The 18,675-nt window shown below is 61.5% G+C and overlaps 2 protein-coding genes across 2 annotated transcripts in view; both read left to right on the forward strand.

The window, feature by feature from the left end:
• The window catches only part of PLEKHM2 (pleckstrin homology and RUN domain containing M2), a 39,304-nt gene extending 29,682 nt beyond the window's left edge, over nt 1-9,622 (forward strand). Inside the window, 14 exon segments of the mRNA XM_056123294.1 lie at nt 525-753; nt 2,129-2,723; nt 2,725-2,951; nt 3,818-3,887; nt 4,016-4,106; nt 4,628-4,692; nt 5,139-5,227; nt 5,700-5,832; nt 6,229-6,419; nt 6,665-6,730; nt 7,202-7,361; nt 7,522-7,701; nt 7,786-7,902; nt 8,835-9,622. Coding sequence (XP_055979269.1) covers nt 525-753; nt 2,129-2,723; nt 2,725-2,951; nt 3,818-3,887; nt 4,016-4,106; nt 4,628-4,692; nt 5,139-5,227; nt 5,700-5,832; nt 6,229-6,419; nt 6,665-6,730; nt 7,202-7,361; nt 7,522-7,701; nt 7,786-7,902; nt 8,835-8,969 — 2,348 coding nt within the window. The 3' untranslated portion in view covers nt 8,970-9,622.
• Nucleotides 9,623-13,501: 3,879 nt separating this feature from the next.
• TMEM82 (transmembrane protein 82) lies at nt 13,502-17,542 on the forward strand. The gene is made up of 6 exons (XM_056123529.1): nt 13,502-13,758; nt 13,858-13,930; nt 14,044-14,218; nt 14,790-15,207; nt 16,648-16,835; nt 17,286-17,542. Exons 1-6 carry the CDS (start codon nt 13,680-13,682, stop codon nt 17,382-17,384), a joined length of 1,032 nt encoding a protein of 343 aa, XP_055979504.1. The 5' UTR covers nt 13,502-13,679; the 3' UTR covers nt 17,385-17,542.
• The last annotated feature ends 1,133 nt before the right edge of the window (nt 17,543-18,675 follow it).

An 18,675-nucleotide genomic window follows, 5' to 3' on the forward strand; every position in this document is an offset into this window, starting at 1 on the left:
GGCGGCAGTGAGGCCCCCCCCCCCCCACACACACACACACTGAGGTTCCAATCACACGGGCCCCTCGCCCTCTGTTGAGGGTGCAGGCGGGATGTCGGGGGGAGCAGCAGTCACTGAGGGGCCCGTTTCTCTCCTGGTCCCTCACCTCTCGCCCTCTGTGCTCTGTTCTGTACCCCTAACTTCCTCTGGCCCTGATGCTCTTCCCCGACTCTCACCTTCCGTTCCTTTGTGTCTGTGTCTTCAGTAGATGCTACAGTGATTCAGGGCCTCAGCTTGGGCCTGCAGGTGCTCCCCTGGCATCCACTGTCCAAGACCCTGAGCCCCGGGCCCTGGGACCCCAGCCCCATCGTGCCCTGCTCGACTCCCACTTGGCTGCCGAGTCACAGTTCCCCTGTCCTGTGAGATCGGGGCCTCTGCTCCTGAACTGGGATCCCCTTCCCCCACCCACCCAGAGCCACCTTTCCATCCTGGGGGGAGGCAGGCCGTCTGACGGGCGCTCTCTCTCCTGTCTCGCGCTCCCCCAGATGGAGACCTCACCGACACCATCAGCGGCCCCCGCTCCACCGCCTCAGACCTAACCAGCGGCAAGGCCTCCACCAAGAGCCCCACCCAGCGCCACAACCCCTTCAACGAGGGCCAGGCGGACACGGTGTCCTCCTCGGACACCACCCCCGTGCACGCTGCCTCGCAGGAAAAGGCAGAGCCCCGCACCCCAAGCCCGCCAGACACCTGCACCGAGCTGGAAGTCATCAGGTCAGTGAAAGGCGGGAGGCCAGGGAGAAGAGGGGGTGCACCAAAGAGACACCGGGTCCGGTCTAGAGCCGCCCGAGTTTCCCTGCCCCACCCCATCTCCCCTAGGGCGACCCCTGAGAGCCAACGCAGTTTCTGAGCTCTGTGCTGACTCCAGGCCAGCTGGGCTCATCGGGAGAAAAGTAGCTTTGTCATAGGAAAGGGACAGCGGAAGGGAAGGAGAAGGTGAATGACCAGTTGGGACACTATTTGGGGGTGGGGGTGGGTCAGGGGATGGGTTGGGCCACACCCAGCAGTGGTCAGGACTTACTCCCTTTTTCTTTTCTGCTTTTTGGGTCACACCCAGTGATGCTCAGGGTTACTCCTGGCTTTCCACTCAGCAGTTACTCCTGGCGGTGCTCAGGGGACAATATGGGGTGCCAGGGATCAAACCCCGATCGGCCGCATGCACAGCAAACATCCTACCCGCTGTGCTATCCCTCCAGCCCCTCAGGGCTTACTCCTGGCTCTGTGCTCAGGGCTCTCTCCTGGCAAGCCTCAAGGGATCCTGTGCAGTGCCAGGGGACCCAAATGAGATCAGTTGTGTGCTCCGCAGTACCTAAGCCCCTACACAGTCTCTCCCATCCCAAACTGGGAAACGTTTTTTGGGCGTCATTTTTGGGTCATACCCGGCGATGCTCAAGTGTGTTACTCCTGGCTCTGCACTCAGGAATTACTCCTGGTGGTGTTCAGGTTATCGAACCCAGGTCAGGCTGTGCAAGGCCAGCGCCTGACCTTGAATTGGGAAACTTAACCCAGGGCCTCTCCTGACTCCAGCTCTGGGACTCTCCATCCATCTGGGCGCATCTGGAGGCTTGCTGGCCCACGGGGACATGTCCCCACTGTCCCCAGCGGCCTGGGGCCTGGGTGCCCCAGCCACTGCAGTGGCTCAGCCCTCGTCTCACTTAGTCGGGACCACTCTGGCCGCTTGGAACAAAGTGTGTACCCGAATCTTTTGACTCCAACTAATTAAATCATCCTTGATGATGCCTAATGGGAAGCGGGGCCAGCCCAAGACACAGGGCCCACGTGCTGGTAGAGGGACAGCCGGTGTCACCCCCAGGACACAGCTAGTTCCAGGGTGCTCTTCCACTAGGGTTCACACCTCCTGCCTCCCTCATGCTGGTCCCTGTGTCTCTTCTGTGGTCTTGGGCATAGCACCCCCTTCCTCAGCATGTCCCGCTGCTGCCCACTAGCACCGCCCAGACCTCCCCCCCCCCCCCCGCATGCTGGCTGTACCCAGAGGCCCCACGCCCAGGATCACCTCTTTTCACTCAGCCCGTCTGGTTTCCCTCGGCATTGTGGTGACGTGAAATCTCTCCCACCACCACTGCCCCAGGGTCACCAAGAAGAAGAAGACTGGCAAAAAGAAGAAGATGAGAGTGGACGAGGAAGCCAGCCCGCTCCACCTCTCCTCCAGCCAGCACGCCGCTGCCAGGCAGCAGGAAGGCCCCGGCGTGGGGCAGGGCCCCCCGGACGGCCCCTCGGCTTCCCCCCGGAACGAGGCAGCAGGGCCCGGCAGCACGACCGAGAGCAGCGAGCCCTCGGAGCCCGGCCCGGTGGGCCTGCTCATCCCCGCCATGAAGGACACCTCCATGGAGTGCCTGGGCCAGCCCCTGAGTAAGGTCATTGCGCAGCTCAACGGGCAGCTGGACCCCAGCACCTGGGGCTCCGGAGCAGAACCCCCCGACCAGTCCTTTCGGACCGGCTCTCCCGGGGAAGCCCCGGAGAGGCCGCCATCGTGCGACTTTAGCGAGGGGCTCCCCGCCCCCATGGACTTCTACCGCTTTACCGTCGAGAGTCCAGGCTCTGTCACAGCAGGTGGCGGCCACCATGACCCTGCAGGGCCTGGCCAACCGCCGCATGTTCCTGGTCGCCCTACGGCTGCTGGCCCAGAAGAAGAGGGAGGAGGAGGAGGAGACAGAGCACAGCCGCCACCCCCCGCCCCTAGACGACCCCTCAGGTGCTGTCCCAGAGCCGGACACCCGGGAACTGGACACCTCGCCCGGACACCCAGTTGGGGAGGGCCCCGTGCTGGACCTGGAACCCGAAGCCCAGCTCACGAGAGAGCAGCCCAGCCCCTGCCCGAGCAGTGCGGAGGACTCGGGGGTGGAGGAGGGCCAGGGGAGCCCCTCGGAGGTGACCCACGCGGCAGAGTTCAGGTGAGCTGCCAGGATCGACACGTCCGTCCTTGAAGCGGGGGTCCCTGGGCTGGAAAACTCGGCTCAGCTCCCAGGAGATCTAGGCAGCGTTGAGGGGTAGAGAGGGACGTGGACCTCCTTTCTCTCGTTTTGGCTCCGAGTCAGGGGAGAGCTGCTCTAGCTGCACGGCATCTCTGCCTGTACAGCCTCTCTCTGCTCACCTTGCTTCTCGGTACCTGTATTGCCTCAGAGGGCCTGCCTCACCTCGGAATGCCTGCATCGCCTCAGTGAGCCTGTATTGCCTCACAGTGTTCCTGCCTCACCTCAGCGTGCCTGCCTTGCCTCAGAGCGCCTGTGTCACCTGTGTGCCCGCGTTGTTTCAGTGTGCCTACTTCATCTCAGAGCACTTGCATTGCTCAGTGTGCCTATATCACCTCAGTATGCCTGTATCACCTCTATGTGCTGGCATCACTTCAGTGTGTCTGCCTCGCCTCACTGTGCCTGCATCACCTCACAGTGCCTGCCTTGCCTCAGAGTGTCTGCCTCGCCTCAGAGTACAGGCCTCGCCTCAAAGTGCCTGCCTCGCCTCACTGTGCCTGCATCACCTCAGAGTGCCTGCCTCACCTCAGAGTGTCTGCCTTGCCTCAGAGTGCCTGCCTCACCTCAGAGTGCCTGTGTCACCTGTGTACCTGTGTTGTTTCCGTGTGCCTACCTCATCTTAGAGCACTTGCACTGCTCATGTGCTTACATTGCCTCAGTGTGCCTGTATAACCTCTGTGTGCTGGCATCACCTCAGTGTTCCTGCCTCGCCTCAGAGTGCCTGTATCACCGTTCCAACCCCCACCTTAGCCTGCTACCCAGCCTTCCCGTCCTTGTCCTTCTCACAGGGTAGACAACAATCACTTACTCCTGCTGATGATCCACGTGTTTCGGGAAAATGAAGAGCAGCTCTTCAAAGTAAGCTCCAGGGACCCTAGAATGAGCAGGGCAAGGTGGGGGGAGGGTTGCAGCCTGTTGAGAAGCGGGGTGGGCTTCGAGGCAGAGCAGGAGCCATGGGGCCTGACCTCCCTGTGCTTGGCCCGCAGATGATCCGGATGAGCACGGGGCACATGGAAGGCAACCTGCAGCTGCTGTACGTGCTGCTCACAGACTGCTATGTCTACTTGCTCCGGAAAGGTCCTGTCCCCCCCCACCTCCCGGCTAGCCAGGGCAGCTGCAGGTGGAGGATGAGACGGTCTCCACCCCTCTCCTCAGGCCCTCTACCTGCTGGTCTTGCTTGGCTGTCCGGTGTGTGCTGATGAGAATGCACTTCAGGGGCCAGAGCGATAGTACAGCCAGGAAAGGCACCTACCTGGCACACAGCTGGCCGGGTTCTACCCCCAGAGTCCCCTGTAGTCCCCCGAGCACCTCCAGGAGTGATTCCTGAGTGCAGAGCCAGGAGTAAGCCCTGAGCATTGCTGGGCGTGACCCAAAACAGAAGGAAAAGAAGAGAAGAGAAGCAAATGCACCTCACGAGAGGGGGTCCCTGGCAGTCCCCCGACAGGAGCCTGGGGAACTCCCTGCCACAGGTGCCCCGTTGTTGTGCAATCACAGGGCGAGGACGAGTCTTCCCAGAGAGGGGACGAGGTCTCAGACAGGGAGGGAGGGGAAGGAAAACAGGCCGTGGGGGATAATGGGATTGGCGTCTCCTCTCTCAGGGGCCACCGAGAAGCCCTATCTGGTGGAAGAGGCCATCTCTTACAATGAACTGGACTATGTGTCGGTGAGTGCAGGCTCTGCTGCTGGCATATGCCCCAGGCAGGCTCCTCACCTGCCCTCCTGCCCTCCCTCAGAGCTATGAGCAAGGCAAGGCCCCCCGGGGTAGGCTGCTGGGGTTAGGTACCAGCTCAGTGCTCAGAGCAGCGTCTTTTTTGTCTTTTTCGGTCTGGGGGTTATTGGAACACAAAAACCTACCTTGGGGCTAACTCCTGGCTCTGTGCTCAGGCTCGCTGGTGGCGGGGCTACTCAGACTATGCGGCGCATGGGATCGAACCCAGACCCTCCCGCATGCCAAGCCTGAGCCATCCCCCAGGCCTGTGTCCCTGGTGCTGGGATAAGAACCACTCTGGGGGTGGGGGGTGTCTCCTCGTGGTATCTCCAGCCGGCCTTCCCTAACTCCGGCCAGGCAGCTCCCGGCCCACGGGCATCTGTGGTTGTGTTTTCTGGCAGGTGGGCCTGGACCAGCAGACCGTGAAGCTGGTGTGCACCAACCGCAGGAAGCAGTTTCTGCTGGACACGGCCGACGTGAGCCTGGCTGAGTGAGTGCCCTCCCCGCTCCAGCATGACTGGAGAGTCACAGCCTCTGCCCTGCCCTGGAGTCCCCCCTCGGAGCACTGGGAGGAAAGTGGGCCATGGGGCAGGGGAAGTATCCCTTTCCTCTGGACCTCAGAGTCACTGTGTGGATAAGCTTGCTAGCTCACATGGCCCACCACGTGACCTCAGGCCCTGCATGGCCGACACCAGAGGGGGACTGGCGGGAGGCACCCCGCAGGAAAGGCACAAGCCCCGCCGCCCTGAGCACCCACACACTCCCATGGGAGTGCATCTCGCTCAGCTCCTGCATGTCTCCGGGGCCTTTGCCAGCTCTCCATGGGTGGCCCACACCACGGACACATCATTCATTGTCCACCCCTGGTCTCTGCTTCCAGCCAGGCCCGGTGCTGGGTCCCCATGAGCCCCTGAAGTGGGGAGGGACCCCATCCTCTGACAGCACCCCCACTCGCCATGCAGGTTCTTCTTGGCGTCTCTGAAGTCAGCCATGATCAAAGGCTGCCGGGAGCCACCCTACCCCAGCATCCTAACTGATGCCACCATGGAGAAGCTGGCACTGGCCAAGTTTGTGGCCCAGGAGTCTAGATGTGAGGTGAGAAGCTGAGGGATGGGGAGGGGATCCGGGTCAAGAGGTGTAAAGAGATGCATTGCCCCTCATCCCTCCCCCCCAGGAAGGCTTTTGAGTCCCCCCCCTCACACACACCTCTGCCCCCTCTCTTCTGGGGTGTCTTTGTTCCTGGTGCTCAGCCATCAGAGAGCCAGGCCCAGCCTCACTCTGGGACTGGAGCCATAGAGTAGGGCACTTGCCTGGCACGCAGCTGACCCGGGTTCAATCCCCGGCAGCCCGTGTGGTCCCCCCCAGCCCACCAGGAGTGATTCCTGAGTGCAGAGCCAGGAGTAACCCCTGAGCATTGCCAGGGATCCCCCTTCATCCCCCCCCCCCAAAAAAAAAGCCAACCCTCACTCAGCCCGCTGCTGTCCCCGCCAGGCCACCGCCGTCACTGTGTGCTTCTACGGGCTGGTGCACTGGGAGGACCCCACGGATGAATGCATGGGCCCGGCCGCCTGCCACTGCACAGCCCCCGAGGGTGGCATCACCAAAGAAGGCATGCTACATTACAAGGCGGGCACCTCCTACCTGGGCAAGGAGCACTGGAAACCCTGCTTTGTGGTGCTCAGGTGGGTGCCGCCGCCAGGCTACAGGCCGGCACTGGGGCGGCTCTGGAAGGCCGTCCTGTCCGCCTCTGGGGTCCCGGGGTGCCTCTGGGCTGGGGTCGCTGATGGGCCCACGGGGGAGACGGCATTCCCTGCTGCCCCCACCGTCCCTGACCCTCCCGAGCATCTTGGGGTGGCCCCTGGGATGTGGGCGCTGCAGGGACCCCCCCCTTCCTGGTCAGGTCACCCTGCCGTGTTGTCGCCTGCAGCAATGGGATCCTCTACCAGTACCCCGACCGCACGGACGTCACCCCGCTGCTCTCGGTGAACATGGGGTGAGTTCTGTTGCAGTGGGAGGTGCCACGGCCTTGGCATCCCTGCCTGGGGGTCCGGGCCCCAGGGTCTCTGCTCCCCTGGCTGGGCCTCTTCCTTGTCACCTCAGCCTGTGCCCTGAGGGCTGCTATACTCAACAGAGCGACAAGGGCCGCTTCCATCAAGGGGAACTGCTTCCTGGGGAAGTTCCCGTCTCATAGACGAGAGACAGCCCCCCAGACTGATCGGGGGGGCTGTCTCCCAGACTGACAGGGGAGGCAGCCCCAAAACTGGTAGGGGAGATAGTCTGTGAGGCTGATAGAGGAGACAGTCTCTCAGACTGATAGGGGAGGTGGCAGTCCCCCAGACTGATGGAGGAGGCGGTCCCCCAGACTCATGGGGGAGGCAGTCCCCGAGTCTGCACCAGATGCCAGCCCCAGGGCCCTGGCCCGTGCCGCCTCCTCGCTCTGTTTCACCCTCGTCCTCTGGCCCAGGGGGGAGCAGTGCGGTGGCTGTCGGAGATCCAACACCACGGACCGGCCCCACGCCTTCCAGGTCATCCTTGCCGACCGGCCGTGCCTGGAGCTGAGTGCGGGCAGCGAGGCTGAGATGGCCGACTGGATGCAGCACCTGTGCCAGGCCGTGTCGAAAGGGGTGAGCTCCTCCTCAGCGACTCCCGCCGGCGCCCTCTGAGCCCCTAAGGACCGTGCCGGCGGCCCCCGGGCCCTGCACTTGGGGTAGCCCCAAGGGGGCGGCTGAGCTGACCTGGCTGCAGGGTGCAGCTCCTTTCTCCCCACTGCTGCCCCTGCCTCAGGCCATCCCCCAGGGCGTGGCCCCCAGCCCCTGCATCCCCTGCTGCCTGGTCGTCACCGCGGACCGCCTCTTCACGTGCCACGAGGATTGCCAGACCAGCTTCTTCCGCTCGCTGGGCACCGCCAGGCTGGCAGACATCAGCACCGTCTCCACAGATCCAGGCAGGGAGTACTGTGTCTTGGTGAGCTAGGTGGGCGGGGGCGGGGGGTGGCCCACCCCAGGAATCCTGGTTCCTCTCACCCAGATGCCCCTCCCCTCTCCCCAGGATTTCTCCCAGGACAGCCAGCAGCCCCTGCCTCCCTGGGTCCTCTACCTGAGCTGCACAGCCGAGCTGGACAGATTCCTGTCCACACTGAACACGGGCTGGAAAACCATCTACCAGGTATCTCGTAGCCGGGGGCCCTGGGCATGGAGCCTCGAGCCACAGACTGAGACAGGAGGCAGGCCCAGGGGTGACACTGCCTATAGCTCCTGCACTTGGCCCATGCATGGCTCAGAGGGCTGGGCTTGAAGCCCTGCACGGGCCTCTGGGCACTAGGAAGCAACCCCAAGCAAGCCAGCTGGGAGAGAGTGGCCCTTGAGTACCAATCACCCTCTGTGGCTCCTGGGGAGTATGGGACAAAAGCCGCAACATCTAGGACCCACCATTCCTGACCTTCTGTGCGTGTCAAGAGACGGAAGCCTGGAGGCTGGAGCCATAGCACAGTGGGCTGGGCATTTGCCTTGACCACAGCAGACCCTGGACTGTGACCCAGACACTGGGTGTGATCCCTGGCGTCCAAAATGGTCCCCCGAGCGCCACCAGGTGTGACCCAAAAATTAGAGAGAGAGAGAGAGAGAGAGAGAGAGAGAGAGAGTTGTAAGCCTTGTGCCAGAGAGAGGACAGCAGGGAAGGTGCTTGCCTTGCATGCAGCTGACCCAGGTTCGATCCCCAGCACCGCATCTGCTCCCCTGAGCGATCTCTAAGCACCAAGCCAAGAGTAAGCCTTGAGCATTCCTGGGTGTGGCACAAAAATAAACCCAAAAAGCAAGGCTAGAGGTGCCCCTGGTGCTAGAGACCCGGGATTGGCCACCCAGTGTGGGAAAAACGTCCAACACCGGACAGATGGAGAGAGGGGGAGGATGGGAGCCCGCGCCAGGCCCTTGGGACGTGCTCCGCTGGGCCTCTCCCTGGAAAGCACCGCCCCTCAGCCCCAGCCCGAGCTAGGAGAGCAGCGTGCCCTGAGACCGGAGCACCAGGCCCCAGCCCCGGCCCCCCTGCGAGCCCGCATGGCCCACCATGCTGCTGCTCACCCAGCGTCCCCCACCCGCCAGGTGGACCTGCCCCACAAGGCCCTGCAGGAGGCCTCCCACAAGAAGTTCGAGGATGCTCTGAGCCTCATCCACAGCGCCTGGCAGCGGAGCGACAGCCTGTGCCGCGGCCGAGCCTCCCGGGACCCCTGGTGCTGAGGCCGAGCCACCCGTGCAGACGCGCCGCAGCATCCCCGTGTGTGGCGGGAGGGGCCCACAAGCAGCCCCGGCCTCACGGCCTCACTGTACTGCCCGGGGACTGGCCGCTGGCCCGCTCAACACCCCATGCCGCCGTCCTGGGCAGCAGGACCATCGAGGGGGCTTGAGCCCAGGGTCCAGGGATCCTGTGGGGGCACCTGCCTGGCAGCTGGTGGCCGGAGACGTTCAGGGAGCAGAAGGGCTGAGCCCTGTGGGCTCTGCTGGTGCCCGGCTGCGTCCGGGAGTGTGCCAGCGCCGCAGGAGGCAAAGAGAGTGACGCCAACTCATGGGGAGGTGAGGGCTGGCAGGGCGGGCCCCCCTCCTCCACTCAGAGGCCCCACGGGGGCTCCGGCCGTCCCGGGCGTCCCCGGGTCTGGTCCTTCGTCCTGGTTGGACGTGACCAGTCGCAAAGGAAGGTGGGACACTCGTGGTCTCGTGCATGTTTCTCACCAACTGCCCCCCATGCTGCTGCCCAGCTGGCCAGGGCCGGGGAGGCCTGCATGTCACAGCTCCCCGCCCAAGCCCCCTTTGCACTGGGCCCTGCCCATCCGACCCAGGAATCAGACCATCATCTTGCCTGGAGCAAAAGGGACGGAAAGGGCTGGAGGGGGCAGCACAGCCCCAGGAGCCTGGGGGGTGGGCAGGGACCCCGCTTGGCTGGGGTTATGCCCTGGAGGATTTTTGTCACAAACCCTGTGGAGGGGCCGGGTGGTCGAGGTTGGTTGGTTTGGTTTTTTTTTTTTTAAATAAAATAGACATGTTATATTGCATAGACTTGGCACTGGCCTCTCTGATCACGGGCGGAGCTGGGGGCCCTCTCTCTGCTCTCCTCCCCCAGCAGCTCCCTGCTCACCCTGGGACAGGCTCCCCGGCTGTCCCCGTGAGAGAAATCCAGCCACATCCAGGCTGGACCAAGGCCTCTGGTTGGGCAGCCCTTCCCCAGGGTGAGTCCTGGCCAGAGTGACACGGAGACCCTCCGGCCACCTTCAGCACCTCCTGCCTGAGAAGCACCGAGGTACGAAAGGAGCCGAAGAGGCCACAGCACCCCAGGGCTCTGAGTGTCACTTGGTGCTGCAGGACTGAGACAAACTGCCCAGGGGACAGACACCAGCCAGCAGATGCAGACCGACAGCTCCCCAGGGCGAGGGGTCTCCCTCCCCCCAGTCACCTGGGCACCTGTGCACACTAGGACCCTCCTGGGAGGGCCCCACCCAACCAGGCGCCTCCAGGAGCAAGGCCGGGCCAGGCCAGTCCTTACCCAGGAGGGTGACCCAGGCTTGTAGGGGTCCTGGCCAGTCTACCCCAGCAAACTGCATTACGAACCTCCCAAGTCGCTGGACATCCTGAAAGAAAGCCACAGGAGGGAAGTCCGGTAGTCAAGCAGTTCTCTGTTTATTGGTCCCTACCCAAGGGTTCTTATACATACACGGGGGGGGGGGGGGAGGGGGGGGGTGGGAGGGGCGGAGGGGGGAGGAGACAATCCAACCAACCCAACGTACAGCAGGGCTCTCTAGCATAGGAGCCCCGGGGGGCGTGTCCCAGGCGGCAGTGGAGCTGGTGTTTCAGACCCTGCCCTCCGGACATCGGATATCCACAGGTCCCCTAACCCAACCCTGTGGCCCTGAGCACTGCCGACCCCCACTGCCCCCCGGCCTATGCTGCTGCTGCTGCTGACCAAGACCATCCGGCACCTGGCTGGAATCCATGGAGACGGAGGCCCCAGCTGTGGGCCTGGAGCTGGGCATCTCAACAACCAGCTGCCAGGCAGGCCACAAAGTGATGGGAGGGCCGAGGGAAGTGCCCGAGGCCTGCAGTGCACCCTAAGTCTTCACCACCACCACCAGGGGGCAGTGACAACACAGCTAGACAGCATGCTGTAGTGCCCAGGCCAGGCCCCTACCTCAGTCTCCCTCACTGCTGAGCCCCTAACCCCAGCTCTCTCTCTTCTGCCCGGGAAAGTTGGAACCAAAAGAAATGAGGTGTGTGTGGGGGGAGGGGAATGATATGGGGGCTGTGGGGGAGGGAGTGTTCCAGAGGAATATTACAGTGGCTTAGAATGCCTGCCTCACAAGCTTATGGGCATGAGTTCAAACCCCTGGGGTCCCACGTGCCCCACGAAAGATCCTGGCAGCCATGCTGTTCTGTTCACCATATTGTAAGCCACTTCCCTCTGCACCTTGGCCAGATGTGTGAGCAGCACAAAAAGGGGTGTGACGCCGAGCAGCACTGAAAAAAAAAATGTGTAAGCATCATGGTCAAGAAGGGCTAGTCCTGGGGCTGGAGCAATAGCACAGCGGGTAGGGCATTTGCCTTGCATGCGGCCAACCCGGGTTCGATCCCCAGCATCCCATATGGTCCCCCGAGCACCGCCAGGAATGATTCCTGAGAGCAGAGCCAGGAGTAACCCCTGAGCATCGCTGGGTGTAACCCAGAAAGCAAAAAATAAAAATAAAAAAAGGAAGGGTGAGTCCTGACCAGCCTGTATGAGGGCACCAAGATGGAAGGAGGGCAGATTTTCTCACACTGTCTTGCCGCCCGCGTTCGGTGCTCTTGATCTGCTATGTGTGGCCTGGATCGGGTCGGCTGTTGGCCAAGGGCAGACGAAGGAAGAAACGAGGGCCAGGCTGGTCGGTATCTATTGTAGTTTATTCCAATCCTCTTCACTCCTGTCCTCTGCCTCCTCTCCTGGGCCCCAATTTGGAACCTTTCTCCTTCTGGCTCTGACCCTGGATCTCTGGAGCCCGAGCTCTCTCACTTCTGAGTCTCCTCTCTCCGAGATTACATTCTTAGTTTATATAGCAGTCACGTAGGGTGGTGACGCAAAGGTGGGTTGAACATCGACAAATCAACAAAGAGAGGTAAGACCACTCCTCCAGGAGATTAACTCCAGGATAAAATCTCATCTACAGAGATTACTCCAGTTTACTAGGAGATCCGCTCAAGGGTGGGATCCTAACAAGGGTGTGTTCTTTCCTCAGCTAGTAATCTACTTAAATAGCTGTAGTAAATCTACTTCTAATATTTCTAGCAATGTCATTCTGTGTGAGCACAGTAGGAGATATAAACATCTCATCATACATTCCGCAGTCCTCAGGCCAGGTTAGTCTTCCTAGCCCCAGCAGGGTCCTAGTCTCGTCGTTACTTACTTTTGGATCATGACAGCATTTGTCCAAGACCGTGCCCTCAATTTATAGTTGAGTATCGTGGCGCTTTGGCCTGGCCCATTTCGATGCCAGGGTAGCTCACAGCTTGCCCTGGGTCCATTCAGTCCCTTGTCAGGACCCTGCTTTTGGGGTGCTAGGAATTAAGGGCAACTGAGTCAAGAAAGCAGATGTCCAGGAGTAAATATTATTCAGAGTCAATCAACTCCCAAGTTACAAAGCATAATATTAACTGTCTTCCTGTGTCCATACAGAAAGGACATTGCTTACAATACAAGTTCAGTGTCCTTAGATGGGTGTGACCCGATAAACCTAAGCTACCTGAGGAAGGACAAAACAGTGTTATCCTACATACATGCACACACATACATGCACATACACATATATAACACGCCCATATGCACATACACATGCACATACACACATGCACACACATGAACATACACATACACACATATGCACATACACACATACATAACACATGCACATACACATGCACACACATGAACATGCACATACACATATATGCACGTGCATACATAACACGCACACACATATGCACACACACACAACACTCATCAATGATGGGAAGGGGGTGGGGAGGGAATTAGAAAAATAAAAACAAATGGAAAGAGCGCAGGGGCTAAGGGGCTTCCTTGCATCCCAATGACCTCCGTTTGAATCCCTGGACCACCAAGAACCACCAGAAGTGATCCCCAAGCATAAGCATAAGCCAGAAGTAAACCCTGAGCACAGCCAAAACAAAACTAACTAGGAACAGTGAGTAAGGGGCCTGCCAGGGTTCACTCTCCAGCACCCCAGCTGGTCCCCGGAGCACTCAGGAGTGATCCTTGAGCACGGGGCCAGGAGTAAGCCCTGAGCACTAGCAGGGGTGAGCACCCCTCCCCGCCAATAAAAGAATTGGGACTGGCTAGACCAGCCTCTCCAGGTGACGCCTGCCATCTAGTGGACACAGAGAGAACTGTCCATCCAAGCCGACGGCCCAGGTTCTGAGCTGGGGGTCTTGGGAACTGGTGTTGGATGAGACCCAGGCAATGGTGCACCGTCCATCCAGACCCTGGGCTGAGAGAGCAGAGTGACCTCCAGCAGCAGCAGCAGCAGCAGTGGCGGCGGGGAGATAGACGGCCCCTTTGGGATGGTGCCCGAGGGGTGGAGTCCACACTTGAGTCTGCCGGTCACACACCAGACTCAGGCTGGGGAGCAGCGTTCAGGAGGCCTGGGGCTTGTACAGCCAGCCCCAGGGAGGGCAGGAAGCGGGACTGAGGCCGCCGCCTGACAACCTGCTCCCCCGTGCTGCCCTACGAGGCCTTTGCAGGCCCTGATTGGCTCCCGATGCCCCTTCACCCTGGGCTCCCCTCCCCGGTGCTGGTCTTTTGACCTTCCCAGTCACTCCCTCCCTCGCGGACACCTTTGCCCCATGACGTGACGCTGCTGGCCTCTCAGGTGTGGGCCGGCCGGCCGGAGGCTGGGGCAGGAGCCGGCAGCAGCCATGTTCTCCCTCCTCTCCTGGTTGCCCCACTTCCCCGCCCTGGAGTGGGGCTCTGACCTCCTCAACTCCCTCCTGCAAGGTGAGGTGTCCCTGCTGGGGAGTCCCGACTCTGGAGTGTCCCCGCCCCTCCGCTGCTCCTCCTCTCACCAAACCTGCATCCTTCCTCCCTCCCCGGCAGGCCTCCTCGGCGCCTGTGGCATCTCCGTCCTCAGCAACCTCCTGAAGGTCTACTTCTTCGTGGGCTGCGTCAAGTGAGTGCCCCACCCAGCCAGCCTCTGCCACCACCCGGTTCACTGGGCTCTCTCTGAGGGGAGGGAGGGGAGAAGACGTCCCCCACCCCACCCACACCCCCTGACCCCCGCAGCAACCCGAAAAGACGGCTGGAGAAGGAGCGGCTGCGGGCGCAGTGGGCGTCCCTGGAGACAGTGCACCTGGCCGGCCTGGCCCTCATCCTCAGCTTCGTGGGCACGCGGGTGGCTGCCCTGGTGGTGCTTGAGTTCTCCCTCCGGGCCGTGTCCATGCTGCTGTCCCTGGACAAGGTGAGTGGGGCGGCGGGGTGGGGTGCCCCCACCCCCCCGTTCCTGCCAGCACACAGGGACAGGACCCCAGCTGGAGTCTCCGGCGGGCCAAAGCCCCATCTCCACTCAGGGGACACAGCAACAGCTCCTGGGACTGGGCGCCTGCCCAGGCCAGGCCATGCTGGACACTGCACCTGTGTTGTCTCTTACTCTCATAACCGTCAGGAGGGGGATGTCTTGGCGGTATCCCCACATTAGCTGGGGGGAGAGATGTAGTGGTTTGCGGTGGGTCCACCACCAATAAGGTACAGAACCGGGTTCTGAACACACCCAGGCTGGGAATCGCCAGCACCCTGCCCTGGGCAGACGGTCCCAGATAGAAGCAGGGTGGAAAGGAAGCCAACAGGGTCCCCGGAGGGCTGGACCCCAGTGCAGTAGATCTTCAGTGGAAGGGTCCCCAAGTGTCCATCGGGCTCCAGCTCCCTCTGGAGCATCTGTGACCCAGTAGCTGTCTGGGCAGGGAACCGCGTGGTGAGGGGAGCCCCTGAGCCCCCCAACCCCCACGGCAGCCCCCTCTCCGCGCCCCACACAGGGCTCCCTGGGCTCTGAGAAGCTGCAGCTGTACCTGCTGAGCCAGTTCTCGCTGGGCTGCGGGCTCACCTGCGGCCTGAGCTTCCTGCAGGAGGGCGCCCCTCACCGCACACTGAACCTGGCACTGGGCCTGGGGCTGGCCACACTGCTCCACATGGGCGCCCGGCGCCTCCGCCAGCACGTCTGCCGCCTGTACGAGCTGCACAGCAGCCAGAACTACTGCGGCATCTGCCTGGGCCTGCTGTCCGGCGCGCACGTTCTCCCCCGGCTGCTGGGCCGCGCCCTGGCTGTGGCCTTCGCCGTGGGGGACCTGGCGGCCGTGACCCTCATCAACCAGGACTTCGTGACCACCACGGAGGCCGTCCGCTTCTGGACGCCACTCACCATCTGCTACATGCTGCTGGTCATCTACATGCAGGGTGAGGCCGCTGGTGGCCGCTAATGGCAAAGGGGGGGGATGGTCAGGAGGGTGGCGCAGAGAGCAGGGGTGCCAAAGAGACGGGGGGGGGGGGGATGAGCAGGAGCCCCTGAGAGACAGAGGTGAGTACGGAGGAGAGCCTAGAAGTATTCAAATTACTGACGGGGCTGGAGCGATAGTACGGCAGGTAGGGTATTTGCCTTGCTCATGGCTGACCCGGGTTCAATTCCCAGCATCCCATATGGTCCCCTGAGCACGGCCAGGAGTAATTCCTGAGTGCAGAGCCAGGAGGAAACCCTGAGCACCGCCGGGTGTGACCTAAAAAAAAAAAATCAAATAACTGGCAGAATGAAGCTGTTTATCTCCCCATGTCAGTGTGGTTCACTGACGGGGAGCCTGGCTGGTAGGGTGATGAGAAGCTAGAAGTGACCAGGTCAGATGTGGTCTCTAGATGAGCCCCCTGCAGTTGGGGATGGAGTGAAAAGGGTCAGGACAGGGACAGGTGAGGAGCGAGCACAGCAGGTGCTAAGGCCCTGAGGCAGGGGGTGAACTGGGCCATGATTTTGGGTTTGTTTGTTTCGTTTCGTGGGCCACACCTGGAGATGCTCAGGAGTTGCCCCTGGCTCTGCACTCAGGAATCATTCCTGGTGAGGCTTGTAGGACCAAATGGAATGGCCGGGGATCAAACCCAGGGTCGGCCATGTGCTAGTAGGCAAGTGCCTGGATTTCATCCCCAGTGGCACGGCTTGGTCCTCAAAGCACACAGACTGACATCTGAGCACTGCTGGGTGTCACCCCAAAACAACAAATGCAAGAGGGATCAAGGAGATAGTGAAGGGGTTAAGCTGTCTGCTTTACCTCTGGCCGACCCAGGTTCGATCCCCGGCACTCCTGAGCACCACCAGGAGTGATCCCTGAGCACAGACCAGAAGTAACCCCTGAGTGCCACCAGGTGTGGCCCCCCAAAACCCCAAACCAAACAGATCAGAGTTGGAGGAGCGGTGGGGCCTGGAGCAATAGTTCAGTGGGTAGGGCGTTTGCCCTGCACGAGGTCAACCCTGCTTCGACCCCCGGCATCCCATATAGTCCCAGAAGCACCGCCAGGAGTGATTCCTGGGTGAAGAGCCAGGAGTAACCCCTGTGCATTGCCGGGTGTGACCCAAAAAGCCCCCCCCAAGAAAATCAGGGTGGCTCATGGGGGTGACCGGATGTGTTCCAGTGGACATCTACTTAGTGACAAACACTGGGGGCTCAAAGGTGGGGACGGGAAGCAGGACACCTGAGCCCGAAGGCTTAGGAGGGGCACCCCGGAGGGGGACTGAGGGAAAGGCCTGGGACCCCTCGGGTGCTCAGAGCAGGGGTGCCAGGAGAGACAGCGAGTCTCCCCAGGCCCGGCCCCGGGGTGGGAGGGGGCTGCCAGTGACGGCCCCCGCCCCCGCAGAGGAGGAGCGCCGGAACCCCGGCATGCAGGGCCAGGTGCAGACAGTGCTGATGCGCATGGGCGGACTCTCCGTGCTGCTGCTGACCGTGGGCCGCTGGCTGGACCTGATGAGCCTCTTCATCTGCCTGTTCGGCGAGATCTGGTGCCTGATGGGCGTCCGCACCCTCCTCGACCTCTGCCACGTCCAGGTGGGCAACTTCCTCCCGGCCCATCCCTGCGCGGGTACCAGAGCCCCAGCCGGCCTGGAGTCTGTACAGACCCTTTAGGCCGAGTCAGGGGGCCGGCCGCGGGGCGGGTTGGGGGGGAAGCAGGAAGGGGGTATGGCTCACGAGGAAGAGCTTGGACTCTGGCTTCCCAGGAGACTCCGGGCTCCATCCCTGGCACCCAAGGGCCCTTGGAGAAGCCCCCACGGCAATGGGATGGGGGAGGAAGGAAAGGAGGACAGCTGGGGTGGCCTCTTGGGAGGGACAGGTAGCTGAACCCCACTCCCCTGGGGTTAACCTTTGTCCCTCTAAGCTGGAGTGGAAAGGTTGAGGAGTACCTCACGGCCTATCCATGGCCCACCCCATCCCATGCCCCTGAGGCCCACCCCAGGCTGGTTGAGTGGGGGTCTTCTTCTCCTTCTCCCCTGCTCTCAGGATTTCCTATCCCGGAGGCCTTCCGCGCCAGCTGTCAGCCCACCGCGGGACCCTGCACAGGCCCAGCCAGACCAGCCACAGAAGGCAGACCCATCCTGAGCACCCCCTGTTCCCCGGCCGAAGCCCCATCCTGAGCCCCATCCTGAGCGCGCTCCACCAGGCCTTGTCCTGTCTCTGCTTCCCACAGTCCCAGCTACAGGCCTTGACCTCAGGCCACTGGCTGGGGACAACCACGGCAGGGCTGGCCCCTGTCTAGGCCTAGGGTTGAACTCTGGGGGGGGGGGGGGAAGAGAAAGGAGGGCTCCCATCCGGGACCCTCAGGAGGAGGGGAGCACACTGGGTCAGCCCCTCTTTCTCTGCCGGTGGACAATGGATGCGGGTCAGACCTGCTCTCTTGAAGCTGGAGGGCACGGTGGGGGTGGGGGGGTGGGGGGGTCCTCCCCTTCCCGGCCCCTTCCCCCTCCCCGTGGACAATAAAGATAATTTTCTCAGCCTGTGTTAAGTCAGAATACACTGGGGGGTGGCTTGGCTTGGCTGGGGTCACACCAGCCCTGGTGGAGGTTTTCTCCTGGGTTTGTGGGGGGTAGGGTCCCCTAGTGGACGGGGCTCCTTGTAGATGGAGAAAAACGGAGCTGGGGAAGTTTGAGGTAGAGGGTTCTAGGGACCTGGGATGGGGGTGGCTACATGGCCCAGTTGGGGATTGAAGCCAGGCCAGCTGTGTGCAAGGCAAGTGCCCTGATCACTGTGCTGTCGCTCTGGGGAAACAAATTCTTGTTTCTTTTGTTTTTTGGGGTTTTTGTTTTGCCTTTTTAGGTCACACTGGCGATGCTCAGGGCTTACTTAGGAATTACTCCTGGCGTTGGGGGGACCCTCTGGGATGGCAGGGATTGAACCCAGCTTGGCTGTGTGCAAGGTGAGCTCCTGCCCCTTCTTGTTTCTTGTTAGCATCAGAGAGAGGGGACTGTTCTTTCTGATCACAGAGTGAGGTTCTGATCTGAGAGGTAACAGCAGCTCAGGGGCACACAGAGGCAAGTCAGGTTCAAGTTCAGACTTTGAGAGTACCTGGTGGCCTGATCCCACCTCCAGGGCTGGGAAATACTCCCTGCTCTCTCTTCCTGAGGCAAAATTAAGTCCAGGAGAGCTGGAGCAATAGTACAGTGGGCAAAAGGCTTACCTTGTGACAAAAATTAATTAATTAATTTATTTATTTTGCTTTTTGGGTCACACCCAGCAATGCTCAGAGGTTACTCCTGGCTCTGCTATCAGGAATCACTCCTGGCAGTGCTCGGGGGACCATATGGGATGCTGGGAATCGAACCCGGGTTGGCTGCGTGCAAGGCATTTGCTAAAGGCATTGGGCCTTTCCTACCCGCTGTACTATCACTCCATC

The sequence above is a fragment of the Sorex fumeus genome, unplaced genomic scaffold (genome assembly GCF_029834395.1).
Source record: "Sorex fumeus unplaced genomic scaffold, SorFum_2.1 ptg000047l, whole genome shotgun sequence".
Lineage (NCBI taxonomy): Eukaryota > Metazoa > Chordata > Mammalia > Eulipotyphla > Soricidae > Sorex > Sorex fumeus.

Excerpts from the sequence above, each read along its gene's own strand:
- TMEM82 (XM_056123529.1), top strand. The coding sequence starts at position 13,680 with ATGTTCTCCCTCCTCTCCTGGTTGCCCCACTTCCCCGCCCTGGAGTGG. Across the intron at positions 15,208-16,647 it reads GCTGGTCATCTACATGCAGG|AGGAGGAGCGCCGGAACCCC; the intron begins GTGAGGCCGCTG and ends CCGCCCCCGCAG. Across the intron at positions 16,836-17,285 it reads TCGACCTCTGCCACGTCCAG|GATTTCCTATCCCGGAGGCC; the intron begins GTGGGCAACTTC and ends CCCTGCTCTCAG.